Genomic DNA, 26,582 nt, shown 5'->3' with positions numbered 1-26,582 from the left:
ACACTTTTTGAAACCACTAGAATATGAGAACTATATGAAGTTGACTAAGTTATTGAATTAAATTTGAAAGAGTTGACCTTTAAATAAGAAATACCATGAATTGACCATAAATAGAGTTCAAAAAATTCAAAATAATTAATCACATGAGTGTAGGACTAAATGAATGTTTTTGATCATATTAAGAGTTGGACAATGACTTAGAGGCAAGAGAAAACGTGCTTGACAACATGAAATCATCAAGTTTTGGTCAAAAGACCTTTTTGTAAATAAACTAAAGTTTAGAGACAAAAGACCTTTTATAAATTACATTATTGTTTTGTAAAATTTTACAAAACTATTTTATTGAGTTAGTGGACTGTATTAGGAGTAATTTTTCACTGGTTTCACTAAAATTTTAAATAAATTGAATTAATTATGATTTTAAAACTAAGCTGATAGATAAAAGAAACTATATGACTTGTAGAGAAAACTTTTGTCATAGGTCAAGCTATGTAAGTGTTTAAATTTTTATTATATTTTTATTTAAAGATAGATATACAAAGGAAAATATCCTCACTAGTTTAATCATTTTTGGACTTAAAATGAGTGAGATATGAACTTTCTAAGCCATTATTAGAAGAAAAATAAAGTCTTGTGACCTACAAACGAAATTTGTTCTTAGTAGATTGACCTGAGAGCCTCAAGTGTAATCAGGTATTTTTTTTCTTAAAAATAGACGTGGGTATGAAAATCGCCCCATTGATTACATCACATTTGGATTTAAAATGAATAAGTAATGAAGTTTTTAAGAATCTGTTACTAAAATAAAGTAACTTGTGAACTATATATAGAAAATAGATTTCAAATTAAAATTTGTATGGATTAGTCCTAAGAATATATTTTTTTATGGTAGTAGATAGTTATAGAAACAAAACCTTGTTTGTTTCATTATTTTTGGAGGTGTTATGAATTAGTTATGAATTTTGAAGTTTACTGGGTTCTAAAAATGGCATTATGTGAAAAGTAGAGAGAAAATAGGTTAAGTGTTACTTTATGTGGAAGACTGATTATGTGTATATTTTTATTGAAAATTGGATACTTAAAGAAAGACAACATTATTTATTTCATGATTTTTGAAGTATAATGATTTAGTTACAAATTTTTCATTATTCTAATGATCGGAATGTTATTTTGGGAACATTAGAGGAAAATTAAGTTTTGAAGGGCTCTCTATAACTAAATGAGTTATGATATTTTTACATGAAAATAGACATGTAAATAAAGAAAACTCAAGTAATTTCATGATTTTTGGATTTTTATTGATTTAGTTATGAATTTTACAAGTTGGTGCATGAAATCTGGAAAAATCTAAAAATAGTCATTATATAAAATGAATGATTATCTTTTGAGGGATGAATGATTATGATGAATACATATACAGGTGAGGGACAAATAGTAGGTTTTACCATAGATGATAACAAATTACTCAAGTCCTAGTAAGAGACCAAATCTAGCTAATTTTTGTCGCAGGCAATGGAAAATATGTTAAACTATCATAGCAGGCACTATAGCATACCAAGATTGGTTAGAGTGTGAACCGCTAAGAGTGACCATAATAGATTTTGTGTGTTGTTACTCAATTCCTTGTTTGAGATATTGTACCTATGACACTATTTTGATTGTAGGCACAGAACTCCCAATCTTCAACTCAAAAATTAAATGGATAATTAGTTACTTCATAGAAAAAAGAATAATAGAAATAAAAGACTCTAAAATGCTTGTTTATGAATTTATTAGTCATTAGTATTGCCTTATGATATAATTTATGAATGATTTACTTACTCTTTCTTTGTTTTGTGTCTATTAACTATGTTATGGATGCCGAATAAGTGTTAGGAATATCCCCATTTCTAAGCAAAACATGACTTTTAATATGGAATCAGGAACATAGAGTTATAATAATGTTAATCAAACTATTATCTTTACTGGTTGTGTGATATTAGCTATTACTATTATTAACAACTTCTATATTGTTTCTATAATTATGTAGAGCCCTGTTAAGGTTAAGATCCCCTATCTTATGTATTGTGCAACTTACCTAAGCCTTCATGCTGATCCTCCTCCAGATGGACTGGAGGACCAAATGAGAGTGACCTACTCAAAATTTTAAAAAGGGATATATGTAAATTATAAGTGTTTAGGATCTTTCCACCTAACCTTCATTTTCTTTTGGTTTGTAATATACCTAAATAATTTAGGAAAGATAAGAGGTTTGTATTATATTTTCTACTACTTAACAATAACCCTATATATGCATATATACATTATGTGTGGGATATATGCCTTTATCCATATATTTAGCAAATTAAATTTATTTTAATCTCTTAGTTTGACATAATAACATAATAATTGGGATGAAACTATTAATAATAATGAAGACGTCTCATCATGTTATTTATTTTTATAATATTTTATATTTAAAATACATATTTATAAATAAGTTCTTAAATACATTTTAGTATTTGCAAAAAATTCATTTTCCCTTTTCGCACCTTTACCCCAACCTTATACTTGCACCCCTTTCCCCACCTTCAACCCTTCCCTTTATCTCACTTCCAATCCAAACTCCACACCCCACACCCCTTTCCCTTCACCCTAACCCCATCCAACACTCCTTCCTTTTACTCTACTCCCATTCCCAACTCCACACCCCCTCCTCTTCACCCAAATCTCATCCCCCTACCATTCCCTTTCACCCCACCTTTAACCCCCTCCCATTTACCCCACACTTCTTCCCTTTTATCCTTATCCTGCATCATGCATCCCTCCCTTTTATCTCACTCATAACCCCAACCCCGCACTCCCTCTCCTCCTCTCCAACGCCATCTTGCATCCATTTCTTTACCTCACCCCTAACCCTAACTCTACCCTGCACCCTCTCCCCTTCACTTAACTCCACCTCAAACCCCTCCTATTTACTTGACTTTTAACTCCACACCCACTCTCATTCATTCCAACTTCATCCCCTACTCCCTTCCCTTTGCTCTACCCTTACCCGCATCCTCCTCCTCGTAGTGGGTTTCTTATCTCAGGTTAGAGATTGAAGTAGTTGTAAACATGATTTTGCTCAATCTCTAAGCTTTTGATGTGTTTTTTGCTTTATAAATATACAATATCTTCTTCTTAATTTTGCTTAATTCTTTGAATTTGTAAAATTTTGTGTTTTGGAGTGACTTTTGAAGTTTCAATTTGACAATGGTAGTTGAGTTTTGATAAATCCATATTTTATTAGTATTTTACCTTAGTTTTTAATACATTTGATATAGAAAAAATGATGAAGAAAGCTGAAAAAGTCATAAAAATAATAGAATGTTCAAGTCTTTTCTAAATAATTAGTTGTTTAGATTTTGTGAATTTTTTGTGTAAAAATTACTGATTAGAACATAATTTGTAGGAAATTTTGAGTTGAGTTCATAAGGCTAGAAGATCAAGAGAAAGGTAGAAGAAAAGTAGCAATTTTAGAAGGCAAGGAACAAGGATTGATGAAGCAAGATGTTGGGCATGATCACTATTTTAAAGAAAAGTGATCATTCCAAAGCCTAATCTCAAGAGTTGACTTGTGCGTTATCACTTTTTCTTACAATAGTAACCATGCCCATGAAGAGAAATACTGTGTTATCACTATTTATGATAATAATGATTGTTCCAGAGCTTGGGTGAGAAGAACAACTTGAGCGTGATAACTATTTTGTACAAAAGTGAACATGTGCAAGTCTGATTTGAAGCAGTAGGCTACGCGTGATCACTATTTCTGAGTAAAGTGATCACGCGCATGATTCAGAGGTAGAACTAGTTGTGCGTTACCACTTTTTCATAAAGTAGTGATTGTTCCAGAGAGCACTTTAATAGAATAGGATGCACGTGACCCCTATTTTGTACAAAAGTGAGCATGCACATGCCACTAGGAGCAATTAACCTCTGCGTTGCTACTTTTATAAAAAAATAGTGATTGTTTTAATCATGAAAGTTACCAGAAAGGCTTCTACATGGTTACTTTATTAAAAAATAGTGATCACGCCAGAAAGGCGGGAATTCTATAAATATGAGTTAGCTCAGATTTTTTTGTATCTTTGATTCATTTTTCGTTTTTATTTCATTTTCTTGTCTTGAGAGAGTCTGTGAGAGAGATCGGGGACGAACACCAAACTTCACATCTTGAGAAATCAGATTGAAGATGTTTCTTTGCTCATCTCCTGCTTCTCTTTCTTTTTCTTTTCATTTTGTAATGACTGTCTGAACTCTTTGTAGTTAGGGATTTATGAATCTGAAATGGAAGTGTTGAATTGATTTTAGGTCTAAACTTTGAGTATTTGATTAAATTGAGTAGTTGACTCTGTTAATCAAGTAGTTATTAGATGGAAATTCAATTACTAAACATAGAGAAGCTTTTATCAATAGAAGTTGAAATTGTTTCTCAGATCTGAATTAACTACCAAGATTATTGATTTCTTAGGGATAAGTCATCTTAATCTTGCAATTTTGTGGTTTCTGATACTTAATGCAACATTTAATTGAATCAAATCTAAGGAATTAGGATGATTGAATTGAATGTTAGAGTCATTGAGTTAAGGAATTAACCTCTAAATAATAAATTGTGAAACTGATTGTCAACCAATTCAAATGGTTGAAAGTTCACAACTTGATTGAATTAACATTGAAGTTTTGGTGAAGTAAACCTCTAACTATGTTTTATTCAACTATTTCAATATAAAATTTCGTAGCTTGTGCTTTGTTACATTTTCTAAACTCTGTACTTGTTAATTTGCTTTCAAATATTATAAACTCTAATTAAATTATGTTAGGCTCAATTAATTGTTAAATTGTGAAGTAATACTTGCGAAAACTATTTCCTAAGAACGATATTTGGAACTCAAACTTGATTCCAAGATTTTATAACTTGCTACAACTATATTAGTACACTTATTAGTTAATCTTACTTTTAGTGCAACTGTTGAGAAAGTAACAAGTTTCCATTTGAGGGATTCCAAGAGCACTCTCTTCACTTTCTCTTCTTTTATTACTTTGTTACTTTTCTAAAGATTTTGATTTATATTAGGAAGTGAGATATTTTGGTCAATCATAAAGTGGATAATAGAGAAGGGGAGGAGGGGAAGAAACTTTTCTACAAGTACTTAAGATGTATTTAGGAATTTATTTGTAAATGTCTATTTTAAATAATAAAATATTATAAAATTAAATAACATGGCATGTCACATGAAAATGTTAAGCTGGCTCTTTATGAGACAGATCAAGCAAATGAAGTTGACCATAAGGACTAAATCTTAACTTCTTAATATTTCAGAGATTAAATTCCAATAATTTTTTTTTATTTTGATATTTCAACAGAAAATTTTATAAAAATTTATCGCAAAATGTATTATATTTATAAGGACAAAAAACGTAATTAAAATTATTTATACTTAGTTATTATAGTTTTTAATCGCTTAAATTAAATTTTTATCTAATAATTATTAAAAGTATAATAATAAATGCATATTATTAGTTTTTATAAATTAGTAAATACTAAATACATATAATATTAAAATAAAAGATAATGAAAGATGTTCTCCGATTAAATATTTTATATTTTTTATATATTCAAATGAATTAAAAATATCACATATTTATTATATTTTAATTAGTTATTAAATATAATTTTAAATTGAAAAATAATTTAAATAATTAAAATTTATAAAAACTAAAGTCAAACAATTATAAAAATTAAAATTGCACCTCATAAATTAAAGTTCAGAAATTAAAAGTATCAGGTTATTTAAAGTTTGTATATATGTTTAATCTCTAAAGTTATATACAAAATTGATTTTAGTTTTAAAAAAAGGTTATTTATAATGTTATTATTTTAGTTTTTTTTTATATTCACCGCTGTAGATCTATTTCACCGACGCAACTAATAAAAATACATGATACAAAAAATTTTCATTTAAAAATATAAAAATTAACCGTATCATTACTAAAGGAGAAGATATATTAAAATTTTAAAAACTAAAATAAAGAAACTAAAAATATATTTACGGCTGGTTTCAATTTTCAGCTGGCATGGACTCGTGTTTGGGAAAATGGATCGGGCCGTGATTTGTCAGATCAGTGTATGAATGGTGGGGTGAGTTGTTTACAGGTCCAAAACGAAGAGCAGCAAGGGAGAAGAAGCCGCAAGCAAATCCCAGAGGCAGAAGCAGAAGCACAAGGGTCTCTGCTGTTGAGTAGTCAGTAACGTCTCTGAGTGGCACGAAGGAGAAAAAGAAGAATGGGCAGCGATGGGATCTTAGGAAACAGAGAAGGCGATGGAAGAAAGTGGTTGAGGAGAAGGGAGAGATGGCTTGTGGTGCTGGGCGTGCTCCTTCACGCCGTTTACATGCTCAGCATTTTCGACATATATTTCAAGACACCCATTGTTCACGGCGTCGATCCTGTCACTCCTCGTTTCGCTGCCCCTGCCAAACGCCTCGTCCTTCTGGTTGGTATGAAAAACGCACGCCGTCCTTTCCATCATTCCTCTCTTCCAACCAAACATTTTATTTATTTATTTAAATTAAAACGCAGCTGATGGTTTGCGCGCTGACAAGTTTTTCGAGCCCGATTCGGAAGGGAATTACCGAGCGCCGTTTTTAAGGAGCATCATCGAAACGCAGGGTCGTTGGGGGGTGTCTCATGCTAGGCCTCCCACAGAGTCGAGGCCTGGACACGTTGCAATCATTGCTGGCTTCTATGAAGATCCCAGTGCAGTTACAAAAGGTTGCTTTGCTTTGGCTTGGCTTGGCTTGGCTTCTTTTGTTCCTTTTGATGTTTGTGTCGGCTAAAATAGTGGTTTTGGTTCGTTGCAGGGTGGAAGGCCAATCCCGTTGAGTTTGATTCCTTGTTTAACAGAAGCCGGCATACGATTTCCTTTGGAAGTCCTGATATAGTTCCCATTTTCTGTGGTGCCTTGCAGCATACCACCTGGGATACCTATCCCCATGATTTTGAAGACTTTGCAACTGGTTTGACCCCTAATTTTCAATATCCACTGTTTTAGTTTATAATGTAAATGACTCAAGCTTTTTGTATAATTGGTTTTTCGCAATCTTTTTCTTTTGTATGAGTAAGCCAAACAATAAATTCAGCAAAATTAAAAAGCGTATGGTCTATGTTTAATTTCTTGGAAAAAAAATAAATTAAAACATAAAGTATTTCTACCTTTTGTTCATCCATTCACTGGCACTGTTTTCTATTGTTCATTAGAATTCTCCCTTTCCTTTCCCTGGTATGAAACCTAATCGTGCATGCTTGGAGTTGGATTTTACTGACATCTTTTTCATTTAAGAGTTTCACTGTCAACGTTTTTTATTGCCTTTCTATGATTTTTTTTATCTTTGTTGTTGCTCCATCTCCCGAAGCCTCTGGCTCTCTCTCTACATTACATGTTCATGAAGGTACTTAGAAATAAAAAAAGGTCTTACCTTTGGCCTTGTGCAGTTCTAATAGTGCATATATTAAGAAGTATTTCCTACCTACATTGAAAATTGGAGCTTATTAAGATTTCTTTATTTGTACAATGTGCAATGATGTGGTCAAAATGCTGTATTGAAAATTTCCCTTGGTCCTACTAATTAGAAATTTTAGAGATCATACTTGATAGTATACTATTTGGAAAAGTAAAATATTTACTATGCTACTTATTAAATTCTCTAATTCTTAATTTCATTCATTCATCAATTCAGTACTGTTGAATCCGTAATGCAGATGCATCATTCCTGGATATGTGGTCTCTTGATAAATTTCAAAGCCTTCTAAATAGGTCCAGCAAAGACCCAAAATTAAAGGAGTTACTGCATCAGGATAATCTTGTTGTATTCCTGCACCTGCTTGGATGTGACTCTAATGGCCATGCACATAGGCCCTTCTCATCCATCTATCTCAACAATGTTAAGGTTGTTGACCATGTAGCGCAAAGTGTTTATAATCTTGTTCAAGATTATTTCAAGGATAATCGTACAGCATATATTTTTACAGCTGATCATGGGATGAGTGACAAAGGTTGCAATACTTTTTCTTAAATATATATATGTCTGGATATCTTTTACTTCATTTCATAAACAAAATATGTTGATTTGAGTATAGGTGCTGAAACATGCTGAAGCAAGGATTTGTCAAAAGAATGTCTCAATATCTACCATTTACTAGCTTCTTAAGTGTTTTACTTTGCTTGTTATAATTGAAAGACTGATTGTGAAAAAAATGTCTCCCTTATGCAGAAACATTAGATTGATGGGTTTTAAATGGCCACTAAATAAACAAATAATAACAAAGCTTAGTATGAATCAAGAATCAAAATTGCTATTCCAGTGAAAAGCTAAGGGCACTTGTAGGTGAATAGCTTAATTAAGAACTTATTCAATAAGCTCATCTCAAATGAGAGGCCATTCTTAAGCTTGATTGTGATGCATACTAAAATATCATTAAAAGAGCTCAGAGGAAGGTCATAAGCCACTTTCGTTAGCCCCAAATATGTTCTTCCAAATGATCCCTAATCATGAGTAATTATCTTTTCTCCTTGCTGTTAGATTGAAAAGATAATGCCATAAAACTCAACTTTCATAGGGAAGTCATTGGTTTAGTGAAAGAGCATATGATGTTCCAAATTCCAATGCTTGGATTATTTTTAGCTTTTTTTTTTATGATCTTTATCCCTCATAGCTATCACTTCTCTAAATTCTTATAGTAACAAGTAACAACAAAAGCCCTTTCGTAGTATGTGGGCTTTCCTACATGGATTGAGCAATGTTATTGTGTTATGGGGCAGGATCTTCTTACACCAGTATAAGCCTAAAAACTTTTACACTTAATCTGAACCTTTCATTTAACTCAAATCTAACGGGGTATAATTTATTACTTTATTGGCCGTTAGATTTAAGTTAAATGAAAAGCTCAAATTAGGTGTAAAAATTTTTAGACTTAAATTAGTGTAAGAAGATCCTTCCCATATATATATATATATATATATATATAATATCTATAAAAATATATAAAAAGATATTGCAGAATGTGGTGATATAAAACTACAAAACTTACTACATATGAAAGATACTGGTTGTAAAACAGAGAACAACAGCCGAAATTGAGACAGAAAAACAGAGAACTAAAAAGAAAAAGTAAAGAAAGAAACTTGAAACTGAAAACAGAAAAAAATAGAATCAAGAAAAACAAAATAATAAGGAAAAAACGAAAAAATGGGGGAGTGAAAGAGAATGGGAGAGGGAAAAGCATAATGGAAAAAAAAAAGAATAAGAGAGGGAAAAACAGAAAAAAAGGGAAACTGAAAAGCTGTCATTGAGAAGAGAAAGCAAAAAAACAAAAGAAAAAAAGAAAAAAGAAAACAAGAGAAACGAAATGGGGGATGGGAATAATAAAGAAAAAAAACCAAAAAAGATCACTCACAGGAAAAATAGACTTGCTGGAGCAGTGACACAGTGGCAGTCGCAAGAGACAAGGCTGTGGTGGTTGTCGGAGTTTAAAAACATAAGAGAGGGAGAAGAGAGACGTTGAGAGAAGAAGAGAGTAGTTGTTTTAGGGTTCTTTATTGTGGGTCAATCTATAGACTGAGTTGGGTAAGAGGCACAATTTTAATTTTGTTTTGCAAAATCTTCACATTTTCTGCCATGACTGCTAGGCGTTTAACCACCTCCATCGTCTGCCATCCCTAAACTGCCATATATGTATGGTGGTTGGTTAAAAAGCCACCACCGTTTCCACCATGGCTGCCATTTGATAACGCTATGTGAAAGACCAAGTTTTCAGAAAATCCAGTTACATCTAGGTCATATTTACTGGTTTCCCTACTTTTCCTTGGTCTAGCTTTACCTATATTTGTTAGGCTATCCTCCATTTGATCAAGTCATCTTTCTAGGGCTTTGTTGATCTTATCCTCACATGACCATCTTATGTGAGGTTTTGTCATCTTTTCCATACGTGCTACCCGTATTTTCTCTCTAATACACACATTCATCTTTCTATGGCTTTTACTAAATTGGAAACCATGCAATTCCAGTGCTTCCCTCCACAGCACTTGTTTACTATTTGTTCCTTTTTATGGAGATGAGATGAAAAAATGCATCGAGTTCATGCTCCTAGAGTTAGCCTTTGCCTTCGACATGAAAGAATTTCAATTTCTTACTTCTTGAGTTGATCGTTGGCCTATATCACATTTTCTTCTTGTTTTGAAATATAGAAAAAGGTGTTAATGGTTTTGTGTATTTTTGTTTTTGTTTATCTATGTAATTTCTAATCATAGGAAGCCATGGAGATGGACATCCTTCAAACACTGATACTCCTCTTGTTGCTTGGGGAGCTGGTGTTAAGCATCCAAGGCCAATATCTAGCAGCAACCATTCTGATTGTGGTTTTAAGTTTGTTGATGACCATGTGCATGATACTCCAACACCAATTGAATGGGGCTTGCATGAGATAGAAAGGGTGGATGTCAATCAAGCTGATATTGCACCACTGATGGTTATAAAATTTATTTTTCCATTAGGCTTTCTGTTCAAAGTTTGGTGAATATTTCTCCAACTATCCTTATATTTCATTTATCTGATATACTTAATAACTTACCTGACAGTCTACGCTACTTGGGCTGCCATGTCCTGTTAATTCAGTTGGGAGTTTACCACTAGATTATATTAACATGAACAAGGTATCTTCCTTTAGTTCTGATTGATAAAAAACTTATTGCTAACTTTTTCTATTTCAGGTTAATGTGCCTTTGTTCATTAATGGGTGGATGAACTGACTAAGATTTAATTTATAATTTTATATTATGTTCCAGGCTGATGAAGTTGAAGCTGTTCTGTCCAATACAAAAGAAATTCTGAATCAGTTTCTTCGCAAATCATGTATCCTTTGCTTACATTCATTATTATCTATTAATTGTATGGATTTTTTCCTTGATTTCAGCATGGCATTGTCTGCTTTGGTTTTGTGTCACTGCAATGATTATCAAGCCTTCCAAACTTTCACTGATATAATTTTCTTTTTCCTGAAAACAAGAATATGTCAAAGGGTTTAACGATCAATAAAAAAAACAAAGATTTTCACCAAATCAATTCATGAGTAAAATGTTATATATGAAAGTGATAACATAAAATAAAAAATAAAAAATAATGATGTTTCTTTCTCGTGACAACTATGATGAAGTGAAATGGATGCAAGAATTGGTTGCTGCTGTTGGTTTCATTGACAACATCAGATATTAAGCAGTCGAATTGTTTATACTTTAAACCTTTCAAACCACTGTCTCATTATTCATTAATGTTGGACAAAATTGAGGATCTGATATCAGCTAGAGATTATGATGCTGCAATGAATCTATCTCAAAACCTCAGAAATTTAGCATTGCAAGGGCTTCACTATTTTCAGACTTATGACTGGCTGATGCTCATGTCTGTAATTACCCTTGGGTATGTTGGTTGGATGATTTATCTTGTTCTTCATGTGCTGCAGTCTTATACCTCCCTGCCAGGAAATACTTTTGGAATGGAGCAAGCAGCTCAGAAAAATAATCGTGGAAAAGTAATGTTTGTGTAAGCTTAATGTTATTCTTAACTTGTGTGCTGTGTATTACTTCAAGCGGAAGAAGATAAACAGATTTCATGGAGAAGCATGTGCTTATTAAGTTATTATATAACTTAATATTTATGAACTGTATGGCTAGTCAATTGATTAAAATTCTTAGCTAAAGATAATTTGATTTTTAGTGTTCGGTAAACCCCGTTAATAGTTGGTTAAAATAGAATAGTTAGTTACCCATTAGTTTGTTAGGTGAGATAGTTTGAATAAGGTATGTTGCCTACTTGCCTATAAATAAAGGGGAGGTTAAGAGAGGAATGGCTGGTGATTGGAGAGGAAAAACAGATTGTTGTGGGAGAGTTCAGGCATCTTGAAAGTCCTGGGAATCATTTGTATTCTTTTCTGTTAATTGAGACTTCTCTTCTATCCTATCTGTTTCGTATGACCATCAATTTTCTTTTACTTTAATGGCATTGATTTAATAAATGATATCTTCTTTTGCAGATATATCTATATGGATCTATGGTGACAGGAATGCTTTGTTTGCTTTTGTTGCTGGAGCAATCTCCTCCTCTTTACCATGCATACATGGTAATGACATCATTTTTATGGGTCCAGATAATTAGTGAACACCAGTTTATAAAAACATTATGGAAGCACTTATCAGGAAGGAGAATGAATTATATTATTAAGCTCCTTGCCATCACGGCTGTCTCAGCTTTCATTCTTGAGTTCCTGGTATGAATGTTTGTCATAATATTCCCTAACCTAGTAGGGTTCTAAATCATCTGATGTAGAAATATTTTGGCTTGCGTTGCAGGTTAACAGCTTCACTGAAAGGAAGCTCTATACATGGTGTTTTCTAATTGCTGGGGTCACAGCTTCATTTTATCTTTTTAAGTCAATTCCCTGGAGATCTGGTATACCAATATATGCTTGCATAGCATGTTGGTTTTTGTCTCTTTTCACATTAATGCCAGCAGAAATTCCCGACAACAACCATTTAGTGTAAGTCACTTCCACTGAACATATATTTACCATAATGCGAGCAAAATCCAGAGGATACTACATGTGCATGAAAATGGTAGACTGACAGAACCTGCTGAACCTAACTCACAAACCAGCCTTTAAAAATATTAAGCATGACAATTTTTCCTATTGCATTTTCAATGTTCAAGTTATAACTGATTGTATGCTTTTCCTATGGATATTATGTTGTAAACAAAACTTTTGTTTCTGTTCTGACGATTGAATAATTTTAGGATGCATATGGATAGATACTAGAGGGATATAATTTGTAGAGTTCTTTTTATAATCTCCCTTTGTACATAGGAACCAGTCACATTAACATGTTTTAATTCCTTTATCATCTCTATTACTTCACTGAAACTCATACATATCTCTTAAATAACTTGTTTTTCCAGTTGTAGTCACACTTTTAAAGACTATTTTTTTTTCATGATTTTTATATAGAAACAAATATTCAAATTTGACTATGCTTTAAATCACGAAAGCACTCCTTAATAACGTTTTGCCAAATTTAAAATATTTCCTTTCCATAGTAATTTTTTTTTTTTTTAGTGGCATGAAAAGCATATGAATACACTTGGACATGCATCAAAATGTTACTTTCTACTCCTTAATTACACACACAAATATTCCTTTAATCTATCATGTAAGAATGATCTTGCATAATTTTTTACTTTCACTTTTCTCCTGTGGAGGTTCTTTCTTCTGCTTTGTTTCTTGCCTTGTGTTTTCTGTCTCCTCATTTCTAACACAATCTGAATCCGAACAACACTGTTAAGCATATTAAGTTTTCATGTTTGCAGTGTTAGTAGTGGAGTTATTATTATCATTATAGGAATAGCTGCACGATGGCTCGATTTACATGCTGGGGGAAGGAAGTATTGGCTAAATATATGCAATTGTGAATTGAAAAGTCCCAAATTTTCATCTCTATTTTATTTACAGGTGCATATCATGACTTCTCTACCATTTATTTTGGAAGCTTAGTTATGTATGATATATGACAAATACACTCATATACATTTCTTGTCCTTCACCAGGCTCTTTTGGTTGCTTTATCTTCAATCATGGTGTATTTATCAACTGTTCACAGAACAGAAAAGCAAGAGTTGCTTGCATCGCACCAATTGATAAATTGGTCTATTGCTGGTATAGTATTGACTTTTGATTCTTCTTAGTTTGCTTCAATTTCTCAGTCATATGCAGACATTTTTGTATAGGTGGTTCCTTCCTACTTTCTTTTCCTTGTTCCATCTCAATATACATGACTTTTTACATTTCAATAAATTTTTCATCTTTCCATGTATATTTGGTATGGATGGCAGCTTTTTAATTTTCTTTCTAGATGGTCCTTCAACTAAAACTAAACAAATTTTCAGCTACTTAAGTGTTCATGCAATTTATATTTCTACTATCATTTTTAAAGACTCTTGTACTTAAATGATTTTTGGGTATTAATAAGTCAGTGTTTTCATTTAAATTTTCTACTTGATGAAATAAACTATCATGTTTATATGTAACTTTGAATATTTAATTACTCTTATTTGTCATATTCAAGTATTGTGGATAATGAATATATGCATTCATATATAAACACGTATCAGTGTACACCATCCTTGGTGCTGTCAGCCATTGTATGCCTAGCCTTCATTGCAAGCCTTTTTATTGATTGGTCAGCCTTCATTGCTGATGAATTGTGCGTGGTCAGCCTTCATTGTAGGTTCGTTTGTTGAATACTCTCAACTACTGAATTACCCACAAATGAGGAAAAATTGAAAGAATACAACATATGTTCCCAGGAGTTCCAGAGCTTGGTCTCTCCCAACCCAAATCCTAGTGTCTATCCAAATGCCCCTTCTCTTTTTTTCTCTATTTATTATCGGTTGTTTTACAACTGCCCAACTAATTGGGCTTCTCTAAATCTTAGGCATTGGTTGTTTTCCCTCTTCTTGCATAAACTTGTCTATTTCAGGGTTTGGGCCTAGTACTAACACCTTCATTGTTGACATGTTAATGCCCAGTCTTCATTGTGAGCCTATTGATTTACTTTGTTCTCTTGCTAACATGCAAATGTTGAACTTCCATTGCTGACCTTTTTTGTTAATTGAGCCTTCATTGTTGACATGTGAGTTCCTGATCTTTTTTACATGTTTTTTTTGTTAATTATCTAACCTTGATTGCAGACACATATAACTAGTCAAGTGTGTGGAACCCAATTCACTCAGCCAATATCTCATCATAAGTTGACTATTTGTTACCTCAAACACGTTTGTAGAGCCTATATCACATTTTAGAAGGGTTTATCTGTAGCAAGCTTAAAGGTTAGCTTTAGCTTGAGGGGCAGTGTTGTAATATCTCATAATATCAATATTATATCCAAAAAGAATATTGAATAATATCTTGATTGTATTCTAGAACATTTTTGAATATCTCAGAGATTATCTTTTAGGACTAGTTTTCTTTTCTTTTTCATAGTTTTCATATTTCCTAATATCTCGTGGTTGGTTGCTTATTTAGCTATTATTCATATAAATGTGGTGGATGCTTTTTGTTTTATTAACCCATCCATCTTGTTGTAATACATATCAATTAATATCAATTCTCTGTTATCCCTCTTCCTCTAAAACTCAATACTTTCAACAGATATAAACTCTATATTTGGTCAGCATAATTAATTTAGATTCTGTATTAGTTTATCAGTTATTATTATTTGTATATGCTATGATATACAATACAGTTTCATTTGATTGTTCAAGGTATCAAGCTATTCATTTGATTTCAGGACTTTAGATACTTGCAAGAGTGGGTACTTACAATCTTATATATTCTTACATTGTTGCTTACTTCTAAATTACTTGTGCATGAGCCATTTAAATTTGCTGATTCACTGTTGATTGATTTTGATGACTTCTTTAGGTTTTTCAATGGTGCTCCCACTGTTTTCAGAAAATAGCCTCTTATCCCGACTTATTTCCATATTTCTTGGCTTTGCACCTCCGTTTCTTCTTCTCTCCATTGGGTATTATCTCATTCACCAATCTACTTTTTTAATTGATGTTTTAATCTTCTGGATGTAATGATGCATTTGATTTTACCCTTTACTTCTTGAAACTTGTGCAGATATGAAGCTATATTCTATGCTGCTCTTGCACTTGTACTTATGGCTTGGATACTATTTGAAAATACACTTCTCAACTTAAATATTGTGAATAATTCACCAGATTCCAATAAAAGTGTTACAAAGCATCTCATCCTTGGAAATGATTATAGATCTTTGCAATTATCTGATGTGAGAATACCGTTGGTCTTTGTAAGTTTTATTCTTTTCTTTCTCTTTTTCAGGATTCTTATTTTCCAATATTTAAAAGTAGATACCATGTCAATTTTTATGTATATCAATGAGCTATTAAAAAATTTTAGATTAAACTCTGATTATGGGTCTCATAGGCAACATAAAACTTGTCGAACATGGATCAATCACAATGGCATTGCGCTAAGGCTAGGTTGTTACTTGGAAGTAATGCACGAAATGGCTTGAGTACAATGTCAAATTAGTTAAAGTTGTTGCATTGATGCCTGGATGCAATATTAAACGAGCAATGGTCCTCATATATTTGCTTTAAGAAGCAGGAAAAACATATAATCACTTATAAGGGTTGATTTTCAAGGTCGTAAATTGATTTCTTTTTGGTAAGAAGCTTGGATAAAAGAATTTATAAAGATTGCAGTGTGATTCCTAGAGAGAACCTTATATAATATAGGGTCTTGATCCTTGATGTTTGTTTTAAGGGTGCAAACAGAACTCAACAAGCTATTGTTCAATGAATCAAGTGGTGGCAACTCAAAGGTGATAAACGATTAGATTTTACAGTTATTGGAACAAGCTAAATGACATGCTGTTAGGTAACTCCCATTTGTACTTAGTAATGATATGTTAGTTAGGGACTCATTAATAGTTAGTTACAATATATTACTTAATGATGAGGTTTACCATAAGCCTCTTGAATTTCGGACCTACTAAGACTAGGACGTAACCTGAGCTATAGAGCTTAGAATTAAGTGTTTCAAAAATAAGAAGAAAATTCACATCGTGAACCGCAATTTTGACTCAAGAATCACTAAAAAAAGAGTTTTAGATCATGATATATGAGCACAAGATATTCTGGAAACAATTTGGAGTTTGTTTGGAAGAAAAGGCTATGAACCCTAAAATTCTGAATTGGGGAAAATGAAATTGTTACCTTGATAACAAAATAAGAGGAAGGAATTATGGTAGGGATGGCGCCATAGATAAGGATGCTTGATAAGCCAAAGAGATTGCCACAAGAATGGGTGAATTCTTGATAAGATTAATGGTTGCAAGGAAAAACCCTGGTAGAGAAAAATACTCATTGTAATCTGATTTCAATAATCTATTCCTCAAATGATTTCCAAGTGTCTTAGTACAATTCAGTGTTGTTAAATGGCGGCCATGGCGGCGCCATGGCAGAATTCGGTGGCGGTTTTTGACCCCGCCGTTACAGCGTTACCGTTTTCTGGCCTTTTTCAATGGCGGCGCCATGGCGGCCGTTACGCGCATGGCGGTAACGGCAGCCATGGCGGAAAATGTAAAAAAATGGCGTTTTTGTGGGAAAAATTGAGTTGGGCCATTGATTGGACCTGCTCCGAAAAGATAATCCATGAGCCCAAACCCTAAATCACATATTTTCTTCCTTTCTTCATTGCTGTTGTGCCGCAATGGAGCGTCGGTTGGCTGTTGTGCCGCTATGGAGTGGCGGTCCGCCACCTGCTGCTGCTGTGAAGTATTTCTTCGCAGGGGTTAAGCCCTAGTTGTAGTGTCTTGGTGTGCGTGTTGAAGTGTAATAGAGAAAGAGAGCGAAATTCCAATCTTGCCCTTGTTTTATGTATTTTAGGGTTTTTTAAGGGCAAAATAGATAGCGAAATTCCAATCTTGTCCTTGTTTTATGTATTTTAGGGTTTTTAAGGGCAAAATAGACTCTTTCCACTTAAAATTTTTAGGGTTTACCTTCTCTTCTCAAGCGGTCAATTTTCTGAAGGGTAAAATATTTAGGGTTCTCTACACTTTTTTTCTTCCTTCTTCTCTAAAGCCATTTTCTCCTTCACCATTTTCGCCGGAGAAGACATCCTTTCCGGCTGTTTTCCGGCAACTGTGAATGGAAGGCCCTATTTTCCGAAGTCCATTTTCTATTTTGTGTCTCTGGACTCTGCCCCTCTTTCTTAGTTTTTTCCTCCTGTTTTTTTTTTCAGTTCTGTTTTTCCCTCTCCCACTCTGTTTTACTCTCCCATTTTTTTTGTTTTTCCTTATTATTTTGTTTTCTTGATTCTATTTTTCTGTTTTCACTTCCAAGTTTCCTTCTCCATATTTATTTTAATTCTCTACTTTTCTGTTATAACTTCAGCTTATTATTCCTTCTTTCTTAGTTTTTCCCTCTCCTATTTTTTTTTTTTTTCAGTTCTGTTTTTCCTTCTCCCATTTTTTTCGTTTTTCCTTATTATTTTGTTTTCTTGATTTTATTTTTCTGTTTTCACTTCCAAGTTTCCTTCTCCATATTTATTTTAATTCTCTACTTTCCTTTTATAACTTCAGTTTTTTTTTCACTATTGTACAACCATTTTATTCTTTTTTTCTCAAAACCTTCTTTTTATATGTAGTTAGTTTTCTAATTTTATATCACATTTTGCAATATATATGACCGCCATTATTCCGCCATAACCCGCCATGGCATCCGCCATAATTTTATGGCAGTTTTTTTGTTTTCCGCCATGACCCGCCATCTACCATTGATAACATTGGTACAATTCAGATTAGGAGTTTGTCCATATGGACTTAACATATTAAAAAAAATAAAAAAACTAGTTCCTTCAGTACAAACATGAGGGATATGTTCTAGTGGTTAAGTGGACATATATTAACCTCAAGTGCCTAGGTTCAGGTCCTATTGTAAGCAATAATATATATTTCTACACACAATACCAAAATAAATAATAATAAAAAAAAAAAAGTCTTTCAAATTCAGATTAAAGCTTTGGGCTCTTCTCCTCTTGACTATGTATATCTCTACTTCAAAGATTTTGCTTATTTTACTTAATCAAAGAAGTACATGAACAAATACGTGGGTGTGTACTTGCCCGTGTAGATCTTTGCTCTCTCATTCATTTTACTTAATCAGAGAAGTATATGCGCAGATACGTGAGTGTGTATTTGCCCGTGTAGAGCTCTATTCTCTCATTTCAAGTGGGCTATGCATGTGTACACTTTAGAATTTAAGTGTTGGACTTCATCTGAGTGTTGGGCCTCATATTGGGGTTGGGTTTCTAACAATGTGCTAAAACTGGGGAAATTTTATTTGATGTGAGATTGGGGTTTGAACAGGGGAAATTTTGAGACTGTTGTTTTTATGTGAAATTTAATATTTTAGTTGGTTAGTTTTGAATAGAACTGTAGAAGACAAATTAATCAATTTAATTTATAAAGATTTTGTGTTAAAAAATGAGAACTTAGGATTTCTAAATAGAAGAAAATCTATAGGGACTAAAATAGGATAGAATAGCTTATACTATTCTATCTTCCTCATCTTGACCCACAAATGGACTATTATGGTTTTGAATAAGTAACAAACGTTGAATCTTTTAAAACCTGGGTGTAAAGACAGGACAGGATATGTACTTAGGTTTTTTCAACAGTCTGTTGAAAACTCATCCTCAATCTTGGATAGATATATGAAAAAATTATTAGAGAATAACACTTAAGAGAAGCAGAGGCTATTCCATTCTGAGGACAGAATCTGTTACATGCAGGAGTGAGGCATGCTGTGCCTGTGGTACTTAAAGATTCCCTCCAAACTATTGCTAAGCAGGGGGAGCTGCAAAAGTTGAAACCCTTTCCAAATGATGTGGTTTAATCCTTACCAGCTAAGCCTACCCTCATTGGTTGGACCACATTTTGTTTGATACTAGACTTGTCACTTCTGTGAAAAGATTTGTTACTAAAGAGTGAATGATATAAGTTTTAACACGAGATTCAATTATAAACAGTTGAGCACAGATGATCTCAAGTTAGTGTCGTTCAGTTTTCTAACATGCTTTGGTATTGCAAGATATATATATATATATACCCAAATAAATAATTGCTCTTTATTTTTATGCAGGGCAGAGTGTATTAAATCCTAAAGATAAATATTTTTTTTTTCTTAACATAATAATCATAGTAGTCAATAGCGGAAATAGCGGCCGCAATCGTGGCGGAGCGGGGCGGAGCGGCCCTTTCCCGCGACGGCGACGCTGTCGCGTCGCGTTTCGCAGTAGCGGCTGTCGCGCCGCGATTCGCGGCGGAAAACACCGAAAATAGCGGCTGGAGCGGCCGCTATCTCATTCTCGCGCGTTTCCCCTTTTTGCCCCTCATCTTTTACCGTTAGGGCCCTTTAAGGGGGGGCAATTTTGGAATTTCGACCCCCCCTTATTTTTCTGAATCATCTTCTTCAACCCTAGCCTCCATCAATCTGCTCTCCTCTCTTCTCCCGTCGGTTCTCTCTCCTTTGTTCTCGGTTCTCTCTCCTCTGTTCTCGTTCTCTCTCCTCTGTTCTCGATTTTCTGGTCATCCTCTGTTCACTGTGCTCTGTTTTTCCAGCGAGACTTCCACTTGATTTTCCGGTCATCTTCTTCGTCTCCGGCAAGCTTCTAAGGTGACCCAAATTATTTTGAGTCATTTTCTTCATCTCTTCTCATCTTCTTCAAGGTCAGCACAACTTTCCGGTCATCTTCTCCAACTCCGGCAGACTTCCGGCGAACTTCCGGCGAACTTTCCGGTACTGAACATTTTTTTTTTCTATATTTTTCTCTGTTTTTTTTTTCTCTTCTCTGTTTTGATTCTTCTATTATTTTCTGTTCGAAATTTCAAAGCTTAAAGAAGTAATGGCTACTTCTCCCAATCTGTCACAAGGAACCGGCTCTGTTTCAATTTCATCCTGTGCATTAGTGAAGCCTTCAGGAAATAATTTGGATATAGGTTGGCAATGGAATAGTTTGAAAGACATAAATAATAAAAAGTCTGTTACTTGTGACTTTTGTGGAAAAACGACTACAGGCGGTATTACCCGAGCAAAGAGGCACCAAATGGGAGTGAAGGGAGATGTTGATAAGTGTCCAAGGATTTCCAAAGAAATAAAAGAAACACTAATAGCAGCTCATGAGAAGAAGAGAATTGAAAAAGAGGTATATTTACTTCAGCATGATGAAGATGATGATGATGAAGAAGAGGTGCAAGAAATTCAAAATATTCGTAGTGGAAAACGACCTGCAACCTCAAGTGTTGCATCAGTTTATGTTAGTGGTTGTAATGCCACCAAAAAAGGAAAAAATGTCAAGGGCCCATTGGATTTATTATGGTTAAAGAGTCCAGAAACAAGCATCAAATTAGCAAAATCAAAAAGACAAACAAGTATAAATGATGCTTATGTCAAAGAGGCAAGAGCAAGAACAGTTCAATACATAGAGCGATTCCTTTGTAGGAATGGAATTGCTTTCAACGTTGTGCGCTCAAAAAGTTTCAAATTAATGGTTGAAGCTATTGGAAACTATGGTCCACATCTAAAGCCTCCTAGTTATCATGAGTGTAGAGTTCCTCTTCTTAAAAAGGAGTTAGAGTATATAAAGGAAATGTTGAAAAGTCGTGAAGAAGAAAGAGAAAAATGTGGATGTTCAATTATGTCAGATGCGTGGACGGATAAAAAAAATAGAACATTGATCAATTTCTTAGTAAATTGTCCAACTGGTTCTATGTTTGTAAAGAGCATTGATGCATCTGCTTATATGAAAACTGGAGAAAAGTTGTTTGAGCTCTTGGATAGCTTTGTTGAAGAGATTGGAGAGAAAAATGTTGTGCAAGTAGTTACTGATAATGGAAGTAATTATGTATTAGCCGGTAAGAATTATTCTTAACTCCCTATATTAATTTCAGTTACTAATTATTTTATTAGTTTCTAATTTTAGACTATGCAATTTAATTTTAGGTAAGTTGTTGCAAGCTAAAAGACCACATTTGTTTTGGACTCCATGCGCTGCACACTGTATTGACTTGATATTAGAAGACATTGGAAAAATACCTAGAGTCAAGAGAACAATCCAAAGGGGAGTTACTCTTGTGGGTTTTATTTATAATCATTCATTGACTTTGAATATTATGAGGAAGTTCACCAATAAAGCTGAATTGGTTAGATATGGAGTGACAAGGTTTGCCACAACATTCCTCACATTACAAAGGTTGCATAATAAAAAAAACAACCTTAGAAAAATGTTCACTTCCGATGAGTGGTTAAAGTCCAAAACAGCCAAAGAAGCTAAAGGAAAAAGGGCAACAGACACTGTACTTATGCCTTCTTTTTGGAATGATGTGGTTTTCTGTCTTAAGGCTATGGGGCCACTTGTGCAAGTTTTGAGACTTGTTGATAATGAAAGAAAGCCTGCAATGGGTTATATATATGAGGCAATTGATAGAGCTAAAGAAAGCATTCAAAATGCATTCAAAGGAAATGTAGACAAATATAAGGAGATTTTTGCTATAATTGATAGAAGATGGGAGTGTCAACTTCATCATCCATTACATGCTGCAGGTTATTATCTGAATCCTCAATTTTTTTATAGCAATAAACAAATTGAGAATGATCCTGAAGTTGTGGAAGGCTTGTATAAATGTATTGAGAGGCTATGTACAAGTGAAGATGATGTAGACAATGCTACAGTTCAATTGTCAACATATAGAAGAGCTGAAGGTCTCTTTGGTTTAAGTGGAGCAAAAAGACAAAGGGCTACAATGGCTCCTGGTAAGAGATTTGTTTAATTTTTTTATTGTAATGTAATTATGTAGATATAACACAAAAGGTTAATAAGTTGATGCATAACTTGCAGCTGAATGGTGGAAGAATTATGGAGTACGTACACCACATTTACAAAATATTGCTATTAGAGTGTTGAGTTTGACTTGTAGTTCATCTGGATGTGAACGAAATTGGAGTACTTTTGAGCACGTAAGTAAATATCTGAATCCTCAATTTAAAGTTCTTTTATGAAAAGTGAAAATCTAATATTTTTTTTTTTATGGTAAAATAGATTCATTCTAAAAAGAGAAGCAGACTTGAGCATCAAAGGTTACAAGACTTGGTTTTTATTAAATATAACCAAGCTCTTAATGAACGTTTTGAGTGTTCTGACGTGGTGGATCCTATTATCTTAAAGGATGTTGATGATAGTAATAATTGGTTGCTAGAAGGAATAGCTGGAGATGATGAAGATGCTGTAGATGAATTAGTGTTTGATGATGATAACTTGACTTGGGGAGCTGTTGCTAATGCAATTGGGGCTAGTGAGCCTATAACCTATACTAGGCAACAAGCTAAATCAAAATCCAAGACAACTACAATTGCTTCTTCATCTAAATCTAAGGGAAAAGGGAAAGAAATTGTACAACAAGAAGAAGAAGAAGAAGAAGAATGTGATGACGAAGACTCTGAAGAAGAGGATGAGGAGGAGGAGGAGGAGGTTCTTTACAAAAGTAGTGATGAAAGTGAAAATGAAGAGGACATTGCAAATCTTGGAGATGAAGATGATGATAATTATTAAAATATTTGTATTTGAATTGAACACTTAGTATTTTTAAACATCTGAGCATTAGAGACTTAAATTTAGTTAGTTAAATTTATTTTTATATTTTGTTGTTACTTGTTATTGACATCTAAGCATATATATATATGTGTGTAATTTAATTTATGAGTTTATGAGTATATTTATAATACCTAAAATAGCGGCCATCCCGCTATCCGCTATGCCGCTATAGCATTTTTGAGGTCGGCCGCTCCGCGCCGCTATCCGGGATTGACTACTATGATAATAATTATCTACTACTATTTTACATATTTGGAATTGCATTACTAAGAAATAATCACTGTGTTGCTGATTTTCTGAAAGATAAAATAACAATTATTTTCCAAAATCAAGCAGTTGCCAAACATGGGGAAGTACTGTTGCAATGTTTTTCTCAACTTTATTATTGTGTATATATGCTGCTATCTAGAAACAGTTTCTGGTGTAGCTACTAGCTCTAATAGCAGTGCATAATGACCCAACTAGAAGAAAATATATCTACAGTAACTCAATTGGCACTGACTCAAATCTTTAAGACTTGCAAGCTACCTATTCTCCTCATGCTGGTTTTTATGCTGCCAATATACCCAAAAGATAGTTCTCACTTGACTGACACCCAAATAGTGTTTATTATGATTCAGAGCAACTCAAAGCATCTAGGATTATGCTCAGCTTTCTTTATTATTAATATAATTGATAATTGATACTTGTAAACGAACTACTATCATGCAGATGGTTTTATTCAACGTTGCATTTTTTGGAACGGGAAATTTTGCAAGTATTGCTAGTTTTGAGATTTCATCTGTCTATCGGTTCATTACCATCTTTAGTGTAAGTGAAATTTGAACTTCTTTTAATGTCTAACTTGTGTATCTTTAATAAGATTTTGCACTGATATTTTACTGTCAATCGCAGCCCTTCCTGATGGCAGCGCTACTCATCTTCAAGTTATTAATACCCTTCATATTAGTAGTGTAAGTGCACTTGCATAATTTCTGATAATAGCTGTTCCACAGTATTACTTATTTGGGACTTGATTTTCCTAAAATTGATATAGTCGTTTTCTTTCCAATGATACAGTTCATCACAACTAAATGATAGGTGGTCATAGAGTTCTAAATCTGTAGATTTTCATACAATTGCTTATCACAATTACTAGTTTAAAAATAAAGTGGGAACAATTCTGCCCAGGGTACATTTATTTATCCACTCAAGGACTGATTATTAGTTGTCAGATGTGTCACCAACTGTTGCATTTAATCATGTAGAATAAAACTTGATAAATCTTATAATAACATTTTCTGTTTTGTGAAACTGAGTAGAAGTACAAAAATTTATTTCGTTGGTATAGTCTGTAGATTCCAAATTCTATATTTCATCATTTTTTTACTTTATTCATTTCAACTTTATAATTTTAACATTTTATTCAGCTTCTGTTTTTCTGGGACATATTATTAGCAATAACAGTTGTAGTGGTTCTAATTCCTTTATGCCAATCTCCAACTTATATTGTTGCTTGCAACAAACTGAACTGCAGATGCGTATTCAGTGCAATAACCAAACTAAACCAAGTTCCGAGGTTGGGATGCTATTTTCTTGTTATATTGTTCTCTGATGTGATGACCGCTCACTTCTTCTTCCTGGTATACTCACCCTATTCTTTATAATTTCTTGTAGTTTCCATTGTCTTGTGTAAATTCCCTTTTGTATGATTTTTCTTGCCGTAAATGTGTCTTCATTTCATCATGGTCAAAGAAAGGGTCAAACATACCTACCTTAACTGTTAGGAAATCCGGCAGATGCTGCAAATGCCTTTCTTCCATTGCCATTAACTTCTGTCTTTTGTTTTTTTATCTTTTTGGTTGGTTATTTTTTCTTGGATTTCTAGCAGCACAGTTGTTGACAACTGTGAATATCTAATTATGATTCAAGGTATGACTCATGAAATCAGCTGGCTTTTGCTCTCGTAATTTTCTTATAATTAATATTAACGATCTATTTTGTTAACTATCTGCTAATGTTTAGTGATATGAAATGTTAATCATTATTGAAAATTAGATATGAAAAAAAGGATTGAAAGAGAGAGAGATGAAAATATATTACTTCTAGTCCATTTAGAGGGAAGAATATACAATGGCATAGTTGTAAACCAATGATCCCATACTTAAGAACATATTACCCTTAATTTCTGGTCAATACTTCTTGGATTTACTTCTTGAAATAGTATTTTTATGTTATAGAAAACCTTGGGATTGGTCTCCAAAGATGAAAGTGTTACCCTTTAGGTGCTCTAATGATTTGAGCCACCAGATTAATCCTTCAAGGATTTTAAATCGTTACTACATTAGTCCTCCAAAGTTTTTGTCGTGTGTGTGTGTGTGGGGGGGGGGGGGGGGGCAGGTATCCTGATACTAAGTTTTGATGGTTGGCAGGTTCGGAATACGGGAAGTTGGATGGAAATTGGAAATAGTATTAGTCATTTTGGTATCATGAGTGCCCAGGTTGTTTTTGTCCTGTTACTATTTGCCCTCACAAATACATACACAAAGGACATCCACTGTAATTCAGCAGTATCATCGGCACGTAAAGCAAATTAGATTTCATCAATTGCCTCTGAATGAGCTGACCTTATCAGTATGGAAATGACTACTCATTCTTGGTGGTGCTCTGATGGTTTATGACCAACCTGGTATTGTGTTTCTACCCTGGCTAACTTACATTTTTGTGTGAGCTCCAGAAAAGCACTTCCCTGTGCTCGCTGACCATACAACTGGTGCTGAAATTTCGGCATGTCAACTTATAATCAATAGCTGTATTCATTTCCATCCATAGTGTTCAGGATTGAGATTGAGGGGCAGTGATGAGGAACACAGGTAAATTCAAGCAAACATTGTGCCTCACCAACATATGAGCAAAAAACTTTCATATAATAATCTTTTCTTTTTATATATTGCCTCTTGGTATTTCAGCTGTTCAGAGCTGAGCAATGAGGACAGTCCAGGTCCGGGTGATTTCGTTACACTTGTTTCGCCTGTGTCAATGTAACTTTTGCCTTGCCTCCCCCATCCCCAAAAAAAATTGTTAGTGTTTTTAAACAATTTTCAAAGCTTTAAAACTTTTAAATTATTTTTTAATTGGGTCCTTGGCGCCACCTTCTCTTTAAAGTTCACTCAAGTACATTAGCCTAGATGTATTCAAATTTGAACCATTTTTTATATTCACTTCAGTTTGATTATTGGTTTCCACCGTTAACATTGAATTAAACTGCATTTATAAAAAATTATATTTACTTTTTT

At 33.5% G+C, this 26,582-nt stretch overlaps 2 protein-coding genes across 11 annotated transcripts; both read left to right on the top strand.

Annotated features, from left to right (window-relative positions):
- Window positions 1-6,096: 6,096 nt before the first annotated feature.
- Window positions 6,097-26,582, top strand: LOC113861984 (GPI ethanolamine phosphate transferase 1). Of its 9 annotated transcripts, none has more exons than XR_003504400.1 (19): window positions 6,180-6,518; window positions 6,601-6,792; window positions 6,882-7,037; window positions 7,780-8,073; window positions 10,328-10,545; window positions 10,655-10,729; window positions 10,862-10,928; window positions 11,282-11,604; window positions 12,106-12,192; window positions 12,422-12,609; window positions 13,434-13,575; window positions 13,671-13,779; window positions 15,547-15,649; window positions 15,751-15,940; window positions 24,019-24,117; window positions 24,202-24,260; window positions 24,824-24,929; window positions 25,719-26,159; window positions 26,256-26,582. XR_003504400.1 is itself a non-coding variant. In XM_027495126.1 (19 exons), exons 1-19 carry the CDS (start codon window positions 6,305-6,307, stop codon window positions 25,881-25,883), a joined length of 2,856 nt encoding a protein of 951 aa, XP_027350927.1. In that variant the 5' UTR covers window positions 6,260-6,304; the 3' UTR covers window positions 25,884-26,262. The 9 variants fall into 9 exon arrangements, 6 of the variants coding, with proteins under 6 accessions (XP_027350925.1, XP_027350926.1, XP_027350927.1 ...); XR_003504399.1 differs by having other exon boundaries at window positions 12,106-12,339; XM_027495126.1 differs by lacking the exon at window positions 12,106-12,192 and adding exons at window positions 7,434-7,469; window positions 12,220-12,339 and having other exon boundaries at window positions 6,260-6,518; window positions 25,719-26,262.
- On the top strand, window positions 21,126-22,493 carry LOC113861986. Of its 2 annotated transcripts, XM_027495130.1 has the most exons (3): window positions 21,126-21,571; window positions 21,660-22,259; window positions 22,408-22,469. In XM_027495130.1, exons 1-3 carry the CDS (start codon window positions 21,205-21,207, stop codon window positions 22,431-22,433), a joined length of 993 nt encoding a protein of 330 aa, XP_027350931.1. In that variant the 5' UTR covers window positions 21,126-21,204; the 3' UTR covers window positions 22,434-22,469. The 2 variants fall into 2 exon arrangements, with proteins under 2 accessions (XP_027350931.1, XP_027350930.1); XM_027495129.1 differs by having other exon boundaries at window positions 21,660-22,493.

The sequence above is a fragment of the Abrus precatorius genome, unplaced genomic scaffold (genome assembly GCF_003935025.1).
Source record: "Abrus precatorius isolate BTA unplaced genomic scaffold, Abrus_2018 Scaffold3, whole genome shotgun sequence".
In the NCBI taxonomy this organism is placed as follows: Eukaryota; Viridiplantae; Streptophyta; class Magnoliopsida; order Fabales; family Fabaceae; genus Abrus; species Abrus precatorius.
This window is presented reverse-complemented; position numbering and strand designations above follow the sequence as displayed.

Excerpts from the sequence above, each read along its gene's own strand:
- LOC113861984 (XM_027495123.1), top strand. The coding sequence starts at position 6,305 with ATGGGCAGCGATGGGATCTTAGGAAACAGAGAAGGCGATGGAAGAAAG. Across the intron at positions 7,038-7,433 it reads TTTTGAAGACTTTGCAACTG|CCTCTGGCTCTCTCTCTACA; the intron begins GTTTGACCCCTA and ends CATCTCCCGAAG. Across the intron at positions 10,730-10,861 it reads ATTATATTAACATGAACAAG|GCTGATGAAGTTGAAGCTGT; the intron begins GTATCTTCCTTT and ends ATTATGTTCCAG.
- LOC113861986 (XM_027495129.1), top strand. The coding sequence starts at position 21,205 with ATGGTTGAAGCTATTGGAAACTATGGTCCACATCTAAAGCCTCCTAGT. Across the intron at positions 21,572-21,659 it reads AAGTAATTATGTATTAGCCG|GTAAGTTGTTGCAAGCTAAA; the intron begins GTAAGAATTATT and ends ATTTAATTTTAG.